We start from the raw sequence: 19,537 nt of genomic DNA, 5'->3' as shown, positions 1-19,537 counted from the left end.
CTAGGATTCGACGTGCTTGCTTCGCAGTGCAGTACTACAGGGATGACAGAGGCAGCACAAAGAGGAAAACCACCAGAGGCTGAGTATCTGGCAGCTTGACACACCTTGAGGGTGATTGCTATATTTGAAATACTGGCAGAAAGATGAAGCGTTCACAAAACTCTAGCTAATACCAATTTCAGCCTTAACAGCAGCATAATAGTGCAAGTATCTTGAGGGAAGGGTTAAGGAGGAAAATGTTTATAAGTTTGGGGTTCACTTTTCCTAAATTGCAGATTCCTCCATTACTCCAGTATCTTTATTCTTTTAAGATTTGAGTTGTACCAGGTAGGTCATCCTACAGAAGCTAGATACATAGGTAAGACCAACAGAATATTTTTTTTTTAAATTTTTTGAAAAAAGAAATATAATACATGCATGGGAAAAATGTCAAGGTAGATTGTGAAGTAAGGAAAATTTCTACAAAGACTTGATTAATTTTTTTAAAAAGAAAATGATAAATTGTATGCCTTTACTTGAAATGTCCTACTTAATGAAAATAAAAGGCAAGTGATGTGTGATCTTTCCCCACATGCACACCTTCCAGATGCCTACTTGTACTGCTTCCTGTATCTTCCCTTTTGAAAAGTAAGGAGGTTGAGAAAATGTTGTTTGAGAAAGGGAGAACAAAATTTAGAGGAAGGGATGATAAAGTTTCTGTATAACTGAATTGTACGGAAACAAAGAGGCATACTTTTAAGACTTGGCTTGCTTTAATCATCAGAATAACTTTCTAAGGGTACTAATGGATTCCCCATAATTTGTTTTCTTCAAGTGACATTTGAATGCCTATTTTAAAACAGGATCACAAAATAGACTAGAATGTCAAGATCTTAGTTTTCATTCAATTATGACATTAATGTGTCTTTGCATAGAATACTATATAACAACATTGTAGAGGGCTCTTCAGACTGCAAGAATCACCAGTCCTTTTGTCACCATTTCTGTTTGTATCTAGAAATTCTAAAGCAGGCCATCTTCAGTTTAGCTGGCACTTATCTACACAATGAACTTGCAAACTTCAGGGGTTTTCCCCCTTTAGTTTACAAAAAAAAAAAAAACGAACCCAAAAGAAGACTGAAAATTTGGCTAAATACAAAGCAGTAGAAACATATTAGTGGCCTCAAGTCAACGAATGACTTAACTATCTATTTATTTGTTGTTTTGACTGATTAAAAATAAGAATCTACTTTCAGCTTAATAGTGCTTGGCAAAGAACAACCATGGAAAGAACAACCACGCAAAGAAATGCAGGTTTTTTTACGTGACGATGTGCTAGAAAACTCATGCATCAGTAAGCAGGATGTTGTTGTTTCTTCAGATAACTTCTGTAGATCACCACTAGTAAGTCAGCTTTCTTTCCAAACCATATTTTGTTTTAGCATATTTTTCTTGTATAACTTTTTTTTCTTTGCCTCTTATTTGTAGTCTCAAGCCTTAAGTGTAAAGTCTGTATCTTGAGGAAAAGATTAGGCATTTAAAAATCCTGTTATGTCATATATAAATCCATGCAAAATAAAACATAAAATTCCAGTGATTTGTCCAAACTCTGTATTGATAAACATTAAGTAGTGCAGTGCTATCTGGTACAGTTGTAGTCCTGTGGTGTTGCCTAATGGTAGCAAAGGTGGCAAATCTTCTCTTTCATATTTTTGGGATTATCTTTCCTTGGCATGTACCTAGCAAGTAAACATTGGTAAGTATAACAACTGCATATGTGATATATTAATATCTTACCTAAAGAAAAGACTTACAGTATCCATTAGGGTTTTTTTTAAGGAGGGTGTAACAATGATGTTTCGTCAAAGAGTTGCTGACTATACTGCAGAGCTTTTATAAATACAGAAGATGGGGTTGACATAGGGGAAATGATAATACTAAAAGTACATAAAACTTGATAGGTATCATACTCTAACTCCCCACGTGGATACTATAATTTTGAATGTCTAGTAGGGAAGTAGTATCTGTGGATACTGCAGCCATTGCAATATATTCATAAAATATTACAACCAGTCGTTCACACCTAATGAAGGATTAAAACTAGTCTCTTCTTAAAGTGATAATGTTAGTTGAGAACTAACATGTTGTATTACTTCCAGACCTGCAAAATATCACTTGATATGTTTGTTCTGAGCAGCAAAATTGAATAAGTGAAAAGGTTCCCTTTAAAAAGAATGTTGTGGTTTCGTCATGAAGTGGTCTGAATATGTGACTGGTTATATTGCTAGAATGCAATGAAAGCAGATAACAAGACAGATGTGCAGAGTTGTTTTTTTTTAAATTCGTTAAAGATTAAAGTTATCAGCAGTGTATATTCAGTGTTTTTTTTCAAGGCAGACCATTCACGGCAACTTCAGAGTTCTGTGAGCAGAGTTCAGAAAAAGTTCCGCTGAGAAATATACTTGTTGCTTTATATGAAAATATATCATATTTTTATCTTGTTCTTTTCAATGCCTGCTCATTAAAATGTAAAAGATTAACCTACATAATTCTAAAAACTAATAAACATTCGCTGGTCACTTTTGCAGGGCAAAGGTTTACCCTCTGTCTTTAACATCACAGAGCAGTTTCAGTGTGCTAGCTCTGTGAGAAGAGATACACTGAGATCAATAAATTGGTGGAAATGCATGTGCTTGGAACTAAGTTGAGTAAGAATGTCCTTGACTATCTTGAGTTATAAAATAATATTGTCATTATGCCTCAGTTTCCCACACATGTAAAGTGGTAGAGGTCAGGAGACTTCCTCAAAGTCAGAGTGCTCATGGCAAATCCTGTGCCTGCCATAAGCCTCCTTGTTGTGTCTCTTTTTTTTTTTTTTAAGCAATTATACTAATTCCTGATAAATAGTTAGCAATATGATTCATGATAATGGATTCTACTCTAAGATCTTTATGCATATTTTTTTTACGATAATTCAGTAATTACTAGCATTTGCTATGACAATCCTGTCACAAAATTGACTTCACAAATTATATCAGTGAAGTCACCATGACCCAAGATTAAGAATTATGCTTGTGTTAGAATGCTGGGAGTATATTAAGTTCAGGAAAAAAGTTGCAGTTCTTTTACATGCTTGATACTGGTTCTCAAACTTTTTGCCAAGTCTTTAAATGAGTACCAAATCAATTTTATTTTTTTTGGTAATGCAGTTTTTTAATGTACATTAAAGACCTTTTGATTTCTTTCACACAGAATCATTAAGAAAAATGGAATAGAAAAGATCTGCTCATTCATCTGTTGATTTCTTTGCCAAGATATGACTGTTCATGTGTGGGATTTTCTTTTGCTTTTGTGTGGATGTTGCAGTAGCATGTGGATGTTGCAGTAGCTAGTCTAGACTTACTTTCCGTAGTCTGCTCAAAAATCCTGTATGGCGTGGGTACAACTACTCTGCTTGTGAAAATCAGATTCCTCACATATAGCCACTCTCAGCACCTCCTGAGGTGCCCACGTGGGAAGTACATTAAGTGCAGTGCAATGATTATGCATGAAATCACATCTCGGAACAACTGAGCACCCACCTCTTCCTTCTGTAGAAATAATGTGTGTGACAAATGGCAAATCTACTTTCATGTCCAGCATGTTCTTGGTTAGTTACTTTTTTTTCTTTCCAGAACAGGTTTTCTGATTTCTTTGTTAATAAGGTACTTTTATCTGTAAGTGATATTAAGAACAGAGACTTTGAAAGGCAGAAGACATAGTGTAGTAACATAACTGTAACTGGAAGCTAATAGGAAGTAAGCAGTAAATGCTGTCTGGCTAAAGAATGAAATACCCTCATTTGAGGGTGGGAAGGATTGTGGTGTGGTTGTTTTGGGGATTTTTTGGGGGGGGCAGATTTTATGGGAAGGTCTTCTGCTGTTATGGTTGCTACTTGCTAATTCAGAATAAAGCTGTCTGGTCAGTTATGGGAACCAAGCCTGTTAATTTTGTTTAATGAAATTAGAGCCTAGTTAAAGACTCCAGGTAGCACAAGTGCTGCAGTTGATAGTACATTCACAACACCTGTCTCTCAACACCTGGTGGTGTGACAGAAAGTACTGTTTTTCAAACTGCATTAAATTGAGAAGCAGGTAGCTTTGCTGTGGGTTGAGCTTTAGTGTATGAAAACCATTTTCTACCAAGAAGGTGGTTAACAATTAAACCAGTGACTGTAAAGGTAAATTGAGCAAAAAATGTCATGCTATTTAAAACTTCTTTATTGCCCTGGATAGAAACACAGAGCAGATTTACATCTGTGCGCACTTTTTGCTTTAGAATGGCTTATTTTTCATGCTGCAGCATTCTCGCATGTAGCAGCAGTAGCATTGAAGGCTGCAACACTGACATTTTTTGGGAGGAAATGTCAGTGGCAGTGTGTACCTTCTTTTTCCAATCCACTGGTTGGATTGAGATTGAAGCCTGAAAGTTAGTCTCCTTTCATATGATACATAATGTCTTTTAGTGTACTTTCCCTCCCCCTGCCCCCAGACTTTTAGGAGGGAAATGTACTGTTCTGAGTAGTTTTCAGCTAGGTCGTGTCGCTAGCTGGCATGACTCTGCTTTGCAAATGTGATGTAGTTGTTCTCTAGTGAACATAATTTTTATTGTGTGATATGAGCTTAGTCTAGAATGTATTGGGAAAAGAATAGGAAGAGCATTTCTGTGTTTCTAGTGCAAAATATGCTTAAAAGCAAATGAAGAGCAGCATTTTTTATTAACAGCAGATGCATGACTACGTCAAAACCAACTGCCTGCAGCACTTCTGCAGTCAAAATGAATAAGTGTGGTGCAGGTGAATCAGTTTTTTTTGGTGGGGAGAAAAACAAAATCTTAATAATCTGACTATCCATCTGTTATCTCGTCCAGCTTTTTAAAAAGTTGTCAACTATCTGCACTGGCACGTACTTGCAGATGCACATAACATCAGTGAGACCGTACCTTTGGGCCGGGAAGCTGAGTTGGGGGTCCCTGACCCAGGGCTTGATCCTTGGGGAAGGCTGATCTGCCTGCAGCAAGCTGAAACTTGTAATACTACACTAAAATACTACACATTGAAAGAAAATATTTCCTTTGCATCGCAAAGAACAGAAGGGTCTTCAGTTTTGAGAAATGTTTGTATTCATCACAAGTCATTCCATGGGAGTGTGGTTTTGTTTTTTTTTTTTAGAAAATGTTTTTAGGTTTTTTTCCTTTAAAAAAAAAAAAAAAACACCTCAGAATTTGCAAGAGTAGTTGTTTGTGTTGTGAAGCATTTTTAAACACATTCTCTTAGCATCTCTTGGTTAAAATTGGAAAGTCTGTGACATAGGATAATCTCTGCAATTTATGAACAAAAGTTCTTTAAATTGTTGTCAGACTGAATTTACATCCAGAATATTATATCCTCTCTGTGATATGCCTGGTTTTTAGGAGGAAGTAGGGAAGTAAAATTTCTAACTATATGCTATACAGGTCTATTGTATGAGACTACAATTTTGAATAGCTGTAGTTAATATAGCTAGAAGTTCATTGTGGAGTTCAAATAGTGTCATCCTCTGGTTATTTGGTGTCAGAGTACACTTTTCATGTTGCCTATTAACTTCCTTATCACGAGGCACTGGCTAAGAACAGAGATACATAAGGTTTCTTTCATATTTAGTAAGCAAGCACTGCAAGTTCTGTATGATTTTTTGTCAGCAGCTTTCAGTTTGGGGAACTGAAATGAACCTGGCTAGCGTTTACAGGTATGAACAACTTTTTAAAAAAAAAATGTTGGAAAAATAACTCTTAGTCTTGACACACCTTTATTCTAGGTTTTTCCACTCATTGGATACCTATCGATGTAGGTAAGCCATATCCTGCTGTATACATGGAGGTTTTCATAGGGAAGCCAAACCATTTGAGATTTACAGTGGTTTTACATTGACAGTGAAACTCCAGGTGACTTCACCACCACTGAGATTCACCACCACAGAGCATTTTCCAAATGGGCATTTTTAGCAGTAATGGCCTTGAACTTTTTGTGGGTACACAGGGAACATAATTCAGTGTTTCTTGGCAAGATAGGCAGGTCATTTCTGAGGAGGCAATTTAGCTTCCTGTGTGTTAAGATTTCAGAACAGCAGTAACTGTTCTGCTGAGAATATGTACTTTGTTAAAATGTTTCTGGAACATTTTGAAACTCCCTGTTTTGTACAGCACTTTGTTCCTTAACTAGGCCAATAATTCTGGTATCTCCATTGAAATTGCATTTCAATCTTAGAGATTTGTCTGTGCACCATTTATTTTTATGTTAAGCTGACTCTATGTATGCTTGGCTATTTTTCTATGTATGTTACAGCATAGTGTGTTTTGGTTTTAAAATTGCACATCTCTACCTGATTTCATAAACTTTATCAAATAAAGTTTTAAGTTAATAAAGTTGTTCATGTTGTCTAGTGTATAAAAAGATGTGTTGCAGGGGAATTATTAAGATAAGTCATTGTTATGGGCTTAACTAAAAGGGTTTTGTTAATGATTAAATGATGATCAAATTATAATTTTATCAATGATTGAATTAAAAGGAAATGGTAAGTAATGATTGAATGGTAATTAAGCAGTGAATTAACCCAATTTTCAGGGAGGGTAAGAAGGAAGACCGTGGCAGTTACAGTCCTGTCAGTCTCATTTCAGTGCCTGGTAAAATTACGGAGAACGTTTTTTTGTGAGTTATTGAAAAACACTTGAGAGACAATACCATCATTGCTCATAGCCAGTGTGAGTTCACAAAGGGAAAGTCCTACTTAACAAACTTAATTTCCTCTTATGACAAGGTCATCTGTCTAGTTGACCAAGGGAAGCCAACAGATATGGGGATTTGATTTTACCAAAGCTTTTTGATACCATCTCGCAGTATTCTTCTGGACAAAATGTCCAGCATAGAGCTAGACAAGTCCAGAATACATTGCGTAAGCAATTGGCTGAAGGATCTGGCTGAAAGGGTTATAGTAAATGGGGTTACATCAGACTGGCAGACAATCACCAGTGGGATTCCCCAGGGCTCAATTTTAGGGCCAGGGCTCTTTCATGTTTTATAAATGATCTGGACACAGGAGTTGAATGTACATTAAGTGAGTTTTCTGGTGGTACTAAATTAGAAGGATCTGTGGACTTCCTCGACGGTAGAGAGGCCTTACAGAGAGATCTGGATAGGCTATAGAGCTTGGCAATGTGATCTGTATTAAGCTGCAGAGTGGTTATTCAGGAGAATTGATGGGAGTGCTGAAAGTACAATACAATATACTGTACTGCTACCTGGGAACTGCTATACCTGAGAAAATGGGCTGCATGAACTTAGAGATCTCTGCCTATAATTTCTTTAAGTTCATACTCCAAATGGCCTAAATTCCACTTCTATTTTAGAGTGATCTTTGAAATCTTTGAAAATGTGATTTGTCTTAATTTTTAAGCTTCTTTAAGCAATCTCCCATGTGCATATGTGCAGGTGCACAAACACAGTTCAAGTCATCTAAAGCAGCTAATAATAGAGAAATTATAAAAAGGCTAGAGAATAACTATAAAGAAATGGTAGGGCCTTAAATGCTAGCAGATGAAAAATATGCTGCTCTGCTGCACTTTGAACAGAAAACTATTGCTGTTTTGTTGCTTGCAAGCTACGGAACTGAAAGCTGAAGCAGAAGCATGCTGCTTGAGCTGATGCACTCTTCCTGTTGGAAACATATCATCGCCACTTGCCAACAAAGGCTTAAACAGAGGTGATTCATATTGCATGTCAACCAGGGAAATGTGCACCCTTGCTAGTGTTACTGGGTGACTGCGTAAACGTTAGTTATCCAGTCCCACAAAACGTGATGCTGCTTTGCTTACTGCAGTTGGTCTAGTAATTATTTTGTGCTTGAGTGGGAGGTGAGGAAGTGACAGCAGTAATCTACAGAAGTGTGTTAAAATTACTTTAGATACAGTGGCAGACTTCTGTTGCAAGGTTGTCTATCTTAGAAAAGTAACTTAAAATCTGCAACAGCAGTGTGCCATGTTGATGGTTTTAACACAAAACACTTACTGTGCTGAGGAGAGTTTGCCTCTGTGAACTCTTGACAGTTCTAATGGCCTTTTCTCCCCCTGTTCCCACTTATTCCTTTCCTCTATCCTAGAACTTCCTTGGAAATTGCTTTGATGTATTAGTTTTCTGTGGAAAAGGGAATATTATGAATGTTGTGAATAATGCTTTTTACGTATTGTAATACTAAAAAACAGGTAGGGGTCCCTTGAATATCTTGTATGGTCTGCCACATAGTTTGTCATGGGTACTTTTGTCCCCATAGACTATTCCATTCCTTTTAATGCTACACTGTTGTTAAAATGATGGACTCTCTGGATGCTGATGTTGACCATTTCCCATCATTACTTTAGAAGTAATGTCAGAGGCCTCTTCGGGAAGGTTTTTAGGTTTTTTGGTGGTTTTTTTTTCTTCTGTTTTTTCTTTCCATTCTTTGTGGAAATGTTACCCTGTACTGAGCCTGCCTTAGACCACTAGTTTGCCTTGTTTATTTTTTTCTCTCTGACTGGTATTACCTGTTAGAATTAACAAGGAGGCCAGCTCAGAAATGTGTTCTTTTGTGTTACCTTCAACAGGGCTTGCCACTGTAGAAGATAATGTTATTGACTGATTAGAACTTTGACTAACAGGATTTATTCTTTTTTAATGTGAATGGGCAGGCATTATGAAATCACATTTCCTAACCCATAGGAGTGGATTCTCAAAGGCTTCACACTTGTTCTTAACTGACTGTTTTTGTAGGTAGGGCAAAATATATTATGCCTAGACTATGTCTTATGTAGGACAAAACATATTTATTTTGTCTTTGGTTTGCCTTCCTGTTTTTTAGTGAATAAATTTGGACAATTATTTTTCTGTTAAGTCTTTCTATCTTTTCGTAGTGTATTTTCATAATGCAGAAGTATTAGATGTTCTGTGCTGTGGTTTTCAGAGAAGTAGGTTCTTGTCTGCATGTATGCATGGGAAATAGTATGAAATAAGTCAGGTGTTTCAGAAACCTGCATTGAACCCATGTATATTGAAAGCAATTGTTAATTGAAGACACAGGAAGCTTTGAAAACTGTTTTCCTGTTTCAGAGTGGACACAGGTAATTTTAATGGGATCATTGTAATGCTGTCTATTTCATTTGTTGGTTTTGTGCACAAAGTAATAAGGACTATTCAAGGTGAAATTAAATTTGATAGAATGGCTAGAGAGTAAGGCAATTGCAGATGGGTCGTGTGAAGAAAAGAGCGGGGGGGCAGGATGGGACATTTGTCAATGATAAAACAAATGTTTGAGCCTCATGCTATCAAGATGTTTTAAATATGTTTAAAGGCTCTCTGCTTTAAGGTCCCAGCTGGCACTTGCAAACTTGATTACTGTCACACTGTGTGAGCCATTCTTTGCTTGACCGAATGGCCTGCTTTCCTGCCTTCACTTGCTTTTCAGCTCCCTCTCACGCTGTCTGTGACCTGATATGAAAAGCTAGTATTTCTCCTTACAGACTTGCTATATCTCTTGCTGCCTTCCCATGTATTATCTCAGATGGGCACACTTGTTGCAGGGAAGCTTGTGGCGTCTTCCTACAAACTGAAAACACAAACAAAAACTGGAAGTATTTTGGTTCCAGTGAAAGAAGAGATTGTTCTTAAAGCTAGACTCCATTCTATTAACAAGAACAAGAATTAAAAAAAAAAAACCACCCTCATCTTCCTCCTTTAAGTAAGCCATAAGAGTACCTTCATCCTATTCTACTATTTTCAATATTCTTTGAAATTCAGAAGCAAATTCAGAAGCAAAGCACTCTCATAATATGTAGTCATTTGTGGCTAGCAATTTGTGTAGAGCTTTGATAGCAACCTATTCCTAAATTGTTAAGGAAATACACTAATGAAAATGCTTTCAGCATAAACAGGGACAAAAAAACGCAACCCCGACTCCAAATGACCAATAATCCCAAAATAAAACCCTATACTAAAATCTTAGAAAGAGTTTTAGTCATAATGTTCAAAACTGTATCATAGAGACATGAATAAAATACCTTTCTAGAGTCAGGACCTATGCATTCAGGGTTTGAAAATACACAAGAAAGTCTAACTCAAACTTTGAAGAAGCTTCTTCAATGTCTTGAAACTAAACCCTGAAGTACTTGGGGGGTGATGGTGTTGGTCGGAGCAGAATAGATATGGGAAAGTTATGAGGAAGTGAAAAAGGGATTTCAGCCTTATTCAGCCTATGTCGATGGTGAACATCGTCCTTTGTCTGGCAAGAGTTACTTGCAGCTCAGGTTTCTCAGGATCTGAAAGAGCAAAAGATAATTGGTGCTTTAAAAGCAGTGCCAAAGTCCCCAGAAGTGCCCACTCTGCTAGAAGGAAGGGAATGGAGGAAGAGTGCTTCTACAAATACACTGCCCTGGTGAGATAAAGTTTCTGATAGAATATTCATGTGTGAAGGCAACTTTCCCTATACGCAGTTTTTGTTTAAAACCTCTATTTCTTCTTGTACAGCTTGTTCTATTTCAAAAAATGGCAATGAAGCAAGCACTCCTTGGTTCCTTTGGGATCTGGAACCCAAAGGTTCCAGCTGTAGCTGTAGCATCCTCCAATTGCTACAGCTATAAGTGTATGGAAGTGTGCACCAGCACAACATCTTTTTTTAGTTTGGATGCACCTTAATCCCCCTCCCCCCCTCATTTCTCGCTGCTACTTGACTGGATATGCTAAGCAGCAAGAGGAAGTAGTATTGCTACAATAGAGATTTAAAGTGGAAAATATGAAAGAAGTCTTAAAAATGCACACTGAAATTATAATTTTCTACTTACAGCTTGCAGGATTGATACAAATGGTAGCTGTTCAGAGCCTTTAAGGCAAAAAAAAACAACAAAAAACTGTCTTTTATGGAATGATGCTTCCATATATAGAATAATTGTAAATTTCTTTCTTATAAAGTACTTGAGACTAAAAAACAAGTAGTAGTCCTGGTCATGACTTTGTGCATACATGTGCATGTCATGGTACATCATGTATGCCATGTCCTTGTATGTCATGACTTAGTCATGACTTTGTGCTTGTTTCGCTTTTTTTTACACTACCCATTTCCCAACACTCCCCCCCCGCCTTAAATAGTAGTCTGAGCTTTGAGCAAGTCTAGTTAAATTTGGATGTTCACACCTGCACTCATTTTCTTTCTCTTCCTGTGGTTTTATTTGCTTCAAGTAATTGTCAAAGAGCGTTGTTACCGCACTTCCTGTTTGAACCCATAGTGAAGAGTATGCAGACAAAGGATGTAGAGAGTTCACCCTTAAAAGGAACTTTATAGATGTTTTTTTAAAAACAGTGTTCTGTTCTTAAGCTATATAATTAATAAGTACCTTTATTCTAACTGACCCTCCAAAGCACGCAGCGTATTCCTGTTTGGATCAGCTAAGGTAAAGGCTCTCCAACCTGCTTTTTGCCAGTAAGAGTTTGCAGGGGAGATTGATTTCTTTTTCCTACCCTTCTTCTTTTCCTGCTCTGTTTATTTCCTACAGAAAGGTTAATAAAAATTGCTGATACTGTAAGAGAATGTTCTCCACCCCCACTACATTAATGCAGTGTTTGCACTTAGTGCCTTTATGACTGGTATTCAACAATAAGCGGTAGTTTGGGGTTTTGCAGTAGATCACCTACTGTGGAATAAACTTCAGAGTAATGAAAATTACCTTACTGGTTTTCACTTTAAATTTTAAACAATGCATCCTTTTAAATATCTTCATTTCTTCACACTGCTTAAAATTTCTATAAATGGGATGAAATTAAAGTTGTACATACAGTGTAAAAGCCTTAACATGTGACGAAGTTGTTCAGCGTGATAGTCCTGTGAATTCTTGCAATGTGAATTGTATGCTCTAAAGTAGGTTGCGTTCAGAGTTCAGAAAGTTTAAATGGGAAAAAACAAGTAAGTGTTTTACCATTCATCACTCCGATTAACTTTCTGGTTCAGACATGAGCTGTATGGTGCTCTACCACTCTGAGCACGATAAATTGTGTAAAGAGTGAAAACAAAGAGTGACGTAGCTGTTGTCTTGAGCTGTATTCTTCAGCCTCTTCAGCTGGCAAATGCAGCAACACCTGCAAACAGAGCCACATTAAAAGCTCAATCCTACCACGGAGCAAGGTACTAGCTGTGAAGTATTGCACATGTTTAGGGATCTCATTAATTGCAGCTGGGTCTGGGGTGCAGTCCAGGCTTTGTAAGAGCACTTTGTCACGAGATTGCTACAGAGCAGATCATACATAACTACCTGACTGGTAGCTGTAGGTCGGTATGGTGCTTTTTTCCTTCTTTCTTTATAACCAATAACTTGGAAAAGAACAGCAGAATGTTACCATTTCAACTCAGTCTTTAAACTAGCAGCTAGCAGTGTAAAAAAAGTCTTAGTGTGTTGCCATTGACATTGCCTTTTTGCCTTTGGTTTAATTCTTTTTCTTTCCATTTCAGTGCAGCAGCATACCTGATCTTTTACAGTGGCCAAGTTAATATAAAAATCATTTATTCAGCAGAGTGGGGGTGTATAAAATTCCAGTGCTCTAACAGATACTGCTAAGCTTTTGTTTGCCTTTTAAGAGGTGCATTTACTGTCAGTTTTCTCCAGGCTTACAGATATGTCCTCCTACCACAGTTTTTTTTAACTAAAAGACAGCAGATTGGAAAACAGCTTGTTACTGGTTGCAGAACCACGAGATGAAAGAGAAATGTGGCACTACACAGGCTATAGAAGATAAAATACATTTTTAAGAATGCGTGTGTTATCAGAAACTATTATGCACGGTGTCTATCTTGGTTTTGTCATTCAGCAACTTTTGATTTAAGAGGGAGAGTCAGTTTCAAAGAGAACTCTGTCCTGGAGGGCACAAGTCCTTCCTGCTGAGAGTGGTTGGGTGGAGAAACTCTTCTGCACCCTTTAGTATTTTGTAACCAGGAAGAGCCTTACAGGCTCTCTGGAGCACGCACAAGCCCTTCGGGTTTGTTCCCAGGGCTTCAGCTCAAGACAGGCACTTAACGCTGCAGTGAGCTGGAGGAGTGTGCCAGCAATCAGTGAGCAAATGAGGAGATTGTTCAACAGAGGAATTTCCCTGCCCTTTCCATGTAAGTCTTCTGTACCCGGGTGTAATGGCAGGATGGAAGTTAACCCTCTGTGAGAACAAGAAATTGATATGCTAAACCTGGACTTGTCAAAAAGATATTGTGAGGAAGCAGTAATGTGGGCGTCAGAAGTTCAGGAGCTTCAAATCAGAATATTGGGTCACTAGCACAGCAAGAGAAGCCCACTGTGATGTATCAAGTTTAGAAAATAATTGTGTAGCATGCAAATTCCGAGAAGTGTCTGACAAAAGAAAGGTGGTGTAGAAGCGTTTTTTAGGGTTTTGTTTAGGTTTTTTCTTAACCATCAAGCTGGTTTGTCTCTTAAAAGGTAAGAGGTGGGAAAGCTTCCCAGAGGCTTTGGATTTAGTGTGGGAAAGGAGCATATATGCGTGTTGTAGCCAACAGTCCCGGAAAGTACCTGGCTAGTAGTGGCTGCACAGTACAGTAACTTAGCATGTATGTAGTAAATGAGGGACCTCATTGCTTGTGTGTTTGGCATGTAGAGAACTGACAAGGCAGTAGCTAAGTGGGACTGGTCTGCCACAGAATGTGTGTGTATGTATCCCACGGACTCTCTAAGCCACTTCATACTTACTGTGAGGAATTGCATACAAATAATGATGCACAGTTATGCACACATTTCTATGAATGAAGATGCAGCCGTATATAGAACTGTCAAGGAGTATGTATATAAAACCTGAATACTCATTATCTCACTTTCTGCAAGTAAAGTGAGTGATAGATGGCAAGATAAACAACCAGGGTGAAATCTCACAGGAATTTTTATTGCACTTTTACTGAAAGAGACCAGGTTGGAGATTAACCAATAAACACTATTTTAGCAAAGGAATGGCTGGAATCTGGAGCCTCAGTTGTTCCACATGAGGGATTTCAGAAGTTTAAGGAAACAGTTTCACACTCTACAAGTAATCTCCTATTTTGAAGCCAACTGTACATGAAGCAGTAGGGTAGAGAGAGTGGAAGGAAAATACCTTGAGTTGACCAAGTCCGGCCATTTTGCAAATTTTCCATATACAGAAATGTATTTATTTGTTTCCTCAACATTTAGAAAAGCACACCTTTGCCTGGCAGCTGTTCGACAAGGTTGGGCTTTAATACTATTTAAACCTCATGCTGTGAATGGACTGGGAACTTTTCTGTTGAGAAATACGAAGTGTCAATAGGCACAATTCCCTAAGGAGTTTAAAGGGGTGTGTGGGCAATTGTCACGTTCTAAAATGACATTTGAAAGTTAGAAACAGATCAGACAAAGATGGCTGCCAAAAGATTGGACACTACTTCTTCGTATTATTTCATCTAACCAAAGCTGGAATGTAAGCCTCATATGGATTTCTGCTATATGCCATTTTTGGTAGTCGCTGTAGAAATAAGCATGTGACTTGTTTGCTAGTATCTCTTTAGTCCGTGGTTCAAGATATTAGCAAGAAATCACTGGTGTGGGTGGCTGTCCGGGAGCACGAGATTCTGTGTATTCTTTCTTTTTGATGTAATGTACTTCTGTTTTCAGGTTCACGTAACGCTAGGGACCAAAGAAGCATACGTAATATTTCTGTGGTGCTGGGACCAACCTTCTGAAAGAAGACTCTAAAATAACCTTTTGCCTTCAAGTTGTTTGTCCTGGGACTGACTCGTCTTTGGAGAAGAGCTCAACAGAGAAAAGATTTTTACATTGGAACCATTATAAATAAACCTATTTAAAGAACTTGCTACCTGAAGACAGTTTTACGGAGGTTGAGTGCTGCTTTTCATCTGTGTTCCCACGTCAGACTGTAAACAATGAGTGAGTTTTGGTTGTGTTTCAACTGCTGTATTGCAGAACAGCCTCAGCCTGTAAGTATGAATATTGGCACTGCTTTCTTTTCGTATAATTAACAACATTGGTCACCTTTTCTGGTTTTCTTACGGCTTTTTAAGTTAGTGCTGTCTGGCCAAGCTCAGTGAGAAATAAGGAATTAACTAACATACTGGCTTAGTGGGGACAAAAAAATGTCTGTTCTAGACGGTTGTCACATATATTTTCCTGTCCTTAAGGTGAAATCTATCCAAAGTCTTTGGAAAGAGCCTTTATTTGTTTGAATTGAAGAGGAGGGGAAGGGAAGGGTGAAGAGGTTCTAAACTGTCATTCTAAAACAAGTCATTTTTTAGTGTAAATGTGCTGACTTCTGTGTGACTTAAAGCCTGCTTTCAGGTGTGACTGGACAATGATGAAAGAAGGAAAGGATTTTGTTAAAAAGTCCAGCATGAAATCCAGTCCTCCTCCACCTTGTTTTAAGTAAGCCTTAATTGTTGTGTTAATTTTTAGATGAAACCTCAGGAGAGTGAAGGGATGCATTCATACTGTAAATAATTTTATTTTTTTTTAAATAGAATTTGGAATGGCAGTTGTGTGAAAAACTACATAGCAAACAATTGGATAAAAGAATACTTCAAAGCATATGTAAGGAAGACAGAAAGTACAGAAATATTCTCGGGTTTCATGCCCTCTTAGTACCTCTAGAGTGTGTTTCTGAGCCCAATGCTGTTGGGAGAGTCTGCCTACATGAAGGTGGAATTAACCAGGAATATGGTTAGGACTGTGAGAAAAATCATTGTGTAGGGTGGCATCCAGATAAAGCTAAATGAATCTATAGAAAGGATGGTAATCTTGCAAATACATGGAAAAGAGCCCAGTTACTACTAAAGGTCATGCTGAAATTAATGGTGACCAAGAGAATTCCAGAGCAAATAGAGCAAACTCACATTAATATACTCAGATGATAATATTTGGCTTTAGGGAAGCCAAAGGATGAAAAAAAACAATCTTATGTTAGGCCTTGTCATTGCACAAATCCTGAATGCCAGACTAATCGTTGGGTGGCAGCACAAATATTAAAGTGTGTCCATTAACATTTCTAACAAATGAATACAACTTTATCTCACTTTTAGTCAAGGAGAGTTGTGGGAGATGAACTGCCAGATACCAACATGGGAAGCTGCAGTCCTCTCACGTTGCTTGAATACCGTTCAGTCCTTTAAAATGCTACCTGCGTCCATATGTAGCCAAAGTTATTTGCCTAGTTTTTGGAACATATATTTCAATTAAAAATAAGCTGTGACTGTTAAAAACCTTTGAGCTAGAAAATGGCGTATTCTGTTTTTTTACAAGAATCCTGAGGCTCAGTCCTTATAAAATCTTGAGTCAAGCTTTATGATACAGTCATTACCCAAGAAATGCATGGTATGTTAATACAGCATGTAGTGATCTGTGGGTCATTACTCATGGAAAGGGTGGAGATTGTACTTCAAAAGTCGAGAAAAGGGAAACAACCCACTTTTGTATGTTTCTGCTGATCTGGTAGTGTGTATTTGCTTAGAAAATTAAAGCCATTCATATGTTTAACATAGAAGCAGCACATTGCTGAGCATTGACCTAGTTCCTGAACTCTGCCTTTCAAATGTTGTAGGAGCCTTGCTCGTTATGAAGTGCCAGAATTCTTCAGGACGCATCTCAGAAAAGAGTTGTGGGCCCTCCTTGGCATGCTTGACAATAGGCGCTTAGTTGTCCTTCCCCTGCGGTTACCCAGCTCATTTTGCTGTGTTGTGTTGTACAGCAGTTGTTCTGCCGTGCACTGTTACAGTAAGTGGAGTATTTAATCAGATATATATGCATCTGAGTAAGTACAGGAATGTTTTTCCTCTCTGGCATGTAGCAAAGCATGTACTGTCAGAGTGAGCAAACTGCTAAGTGGTAAGAAGCAGTTTTTCCTTGTTGCTGCAGGTGTTGTGTGATTGCAGGGACACTTACATGCTGAAAAACATGCTAGTTTTTAGCCCCAAAATACTGGTACTTATTGCCCTGTTGTATCAAAAGATAGGTGAAACACACAAATTTGCATAAAAGCTACTTGTCTGTCCCCTGCCATGCATTCAATCTGTCAATTTAGTCCAGTTCCTCAGGAGAAATGTCTCATCAGCCTGGTTTCATCTTTTTCACTTGCCTTCTTTCATTTTACCTACTGCATCTCAACTTCTTCATGGCCTGACTAACAGTGTCCCAGCTACCACTTTCATGTTCAGCAACACCAACCATCAACCTCTCAGAACAGACCTTGAAAGCAGGAAGTTACTTAATTTGCTATTTGTTCTGATCAATGCTTAAAATGTTCCTTTTGTTTTTAAGCTGATAACCTCTGAAATATAGATTTTAAGCCTCTTCACTGGAGGAAAAAAAACAACATGGAACTTAAAGTAGTTGCGTGTTTGTGGGGTATTTATAGCTTTCATTGAACTAAGGAGTTTTCCTCCTCTCTTGAAATCCAGGATGCAGGGACTATCTCTGTTGCTTTCTTCTGGCAAAATTCTAGCATATTATATTAGGCATCTTTAGTACGGCATCTTTATTTTTTGCAGCTATAGTGCACTTAAAATGAAAAATGCACTAAGTCTTTTCAGTCAATTGCATAGAAGACTATTATTCGTGCTGTACACACAGGCATTTTCTAGGTTATTGTCAGTACACCGTATGCCTTCCAGACTTGCATAGCGGTGCTTTCCAGTGCATTTTCATGGGTTTGAACTATATCTTTTTACATAAGATTTGCAATCTTTATGGCAATAAGAACACATTACTTACCTGATTTTACTGCCATAATTTCTGTAATAACATACCTCAGAGCAGAACAGTAACAATGTTGCAGTTATATTATACTAGGTCAGATTAGGATGTTTCTTAATTAAAAGACAGGATTCAAGTATTACCATCATCTTTTATTGAAAAGTGTCACGGCACAGCTTTTTGTCTTTTGTCAGTGCTAAATGGATGCACTATGTTGCTGTGAAATAAAACATAGGCATCTTGGAAAGCAGTGGTTTACTTTCTCTCCTAATGTTACTTTGTTTGCCGAATACCTCACTTGGTGTTCCTGAGTCTGCAGTACTCATAATATCAAGGAAGGGGCGTGTTTGAACATGGGCCTCTATGCTTCTCTGAAATAGGGTCATAAATGAAGGCACTGAGGATCCAAAGAAACAAAACTAAATAGTGATACAGTTGAAGGAAACGTGTTCCTAATGGTGGCTTAGGTCTTGCTTCTTAATAGCCTGAGGTCTTTACCACAGTAGAATGCAAACAAAAGCCAAGGGAAGGTGTTCTCATATCCACTTCTAGTTTTCTCTTGTCAGATTTGGATTGATAATATATTTTACCACACTGAAGACTTCAGACAACCAGTTGCTTTCATATCTTTTTTCATGATACCGAGGAGGTGATATTAATCTCTTAAAAAACTATGTTCAGGTTTTCTTGGTTGTTTAAATAGCCTGGATTCAATATCTTATGATCTGACCCAAACTTTTTTTTTTGTTTTGAGAAGGGTAGCACTTACTGTGGTTGTGCCAGGTTTCTTACACCTCCCACTGATACCCTTTATGGGTTCTGTAAGCTGATCTTGCACTTCCCAGTGACAAGATGAGTCTTTTTTTCCCATGCTTCCTCTGTGCTATCATCCCATCCACTGCTACTTTTCAGTAAACTCTGCCAAATCCCCATGACCAGATGCACTGCTTGGTAACAGAAGCTTAAAGAGCTTCTTATCTTGTAGGTTTTCAGAGAACACGTCCGCAGTTTCTTACGCTGAATTCGTCGCCTACACCAGGAATCTGTTATTTTCCTCCACTTTTTTTTTTTTGTGTTCTGTCCATTTTTAACTTGAAAAGTTAATTTTTGGTCTAAGAAGCCTTTGGTCATGATCTGGTGCACTCCCACCTGGTTTGGGCCGCTGCCCAGTACAGCTGAGCTCTTCAGTTGCCTTTGACCTTGCAGTAAAATTACTGCTGTACTATAAAAGAATAAACTGCTCTCCTCCTTCTTGCTCCAGGCTTCCTTCTCTAGTTAATTAGTTTCTGTTTTGTTAATTCTCTCCTGTTCAGATGATTTCCATTTTGTATTTTGTCAGAGGGCTATTGTGTTTTTGCTGTATGCTATGCCATAAATGTTTAAAGTGGTTTAGAAAGTGAAGTTTCCTTGTGTCTTTTTTGATGTATGAAAGAAGACTGACAGATCTGTATTTAGAATGGGGAGGCCCATCTTAAAATACGGGCAGAAAAAACCCTGCACATACTGCTGTATTTATCAACTGAACTGAATGCTATAGAAGACATAAATGATCTTGACTCTGGTTGCTTAAGGAAGTTAACCACTGATGGATATTGTCAGCACTAGCTATTTTTTTCTAGGGAGTCATACACATAGCTAAGGATACATCTACCACTGCAACTCTTAAAAACTTGAACACAATAAAGATAATGAAGCATTCAGTATGCATAACAAATGCAGAACAAATCAGCCTCAGTAGGCATGCACGGAAATTCAGGTG

At 37.9% G+C, this 19,537-nt stretch overlaps 1 protein-coding gene across 4 annotated transcripts in view; it reads left to right on the top strand.

Annotated features, from left to right (window-relative positions):
- LOC141736277 (CDC42 small effector protein 2) overlaps window positions 1-19,537 on the top strand; it is an 82,681-nt gene that overhangs the window by 33,668 nt on the left and 29,476 nt on the right. For all 4 annotated transcript variants that reach the window (XM_074570220.1, XM_074570221.1, XM_074570223.1 and 1 more), the window contains exon 3: window positions 14,692-15,014. In XM_074570220.1, coding sequence (XP_074426321.1) covers window positions 14,961-15,014 — 54 coding nt within the window. In that variant the 5' untranslated portion in view covers window positions 14,692-14,960. The remainder of the gene's footprint in view (window positions 1-14,691; window positions 15,015-19,537) is intronic.

This window comes from Larus michahellis, chromosome Z (genome assembly GCF_964199755.1).
Source record: "Larus michahellis chromosome Z, bLarMic1.1, whole genome shotgun sequence".
Taxonomy (NCBI): Eukaryota; Metazoa; Chordata; class Aves; order Charadriiformes; family Laridae; genus Larus; species Larus michahellis.
Note: the sequence above shows the minus strand (reverse complement) of the source record. Positions and strands in the feature narration are given on the sequence as shown.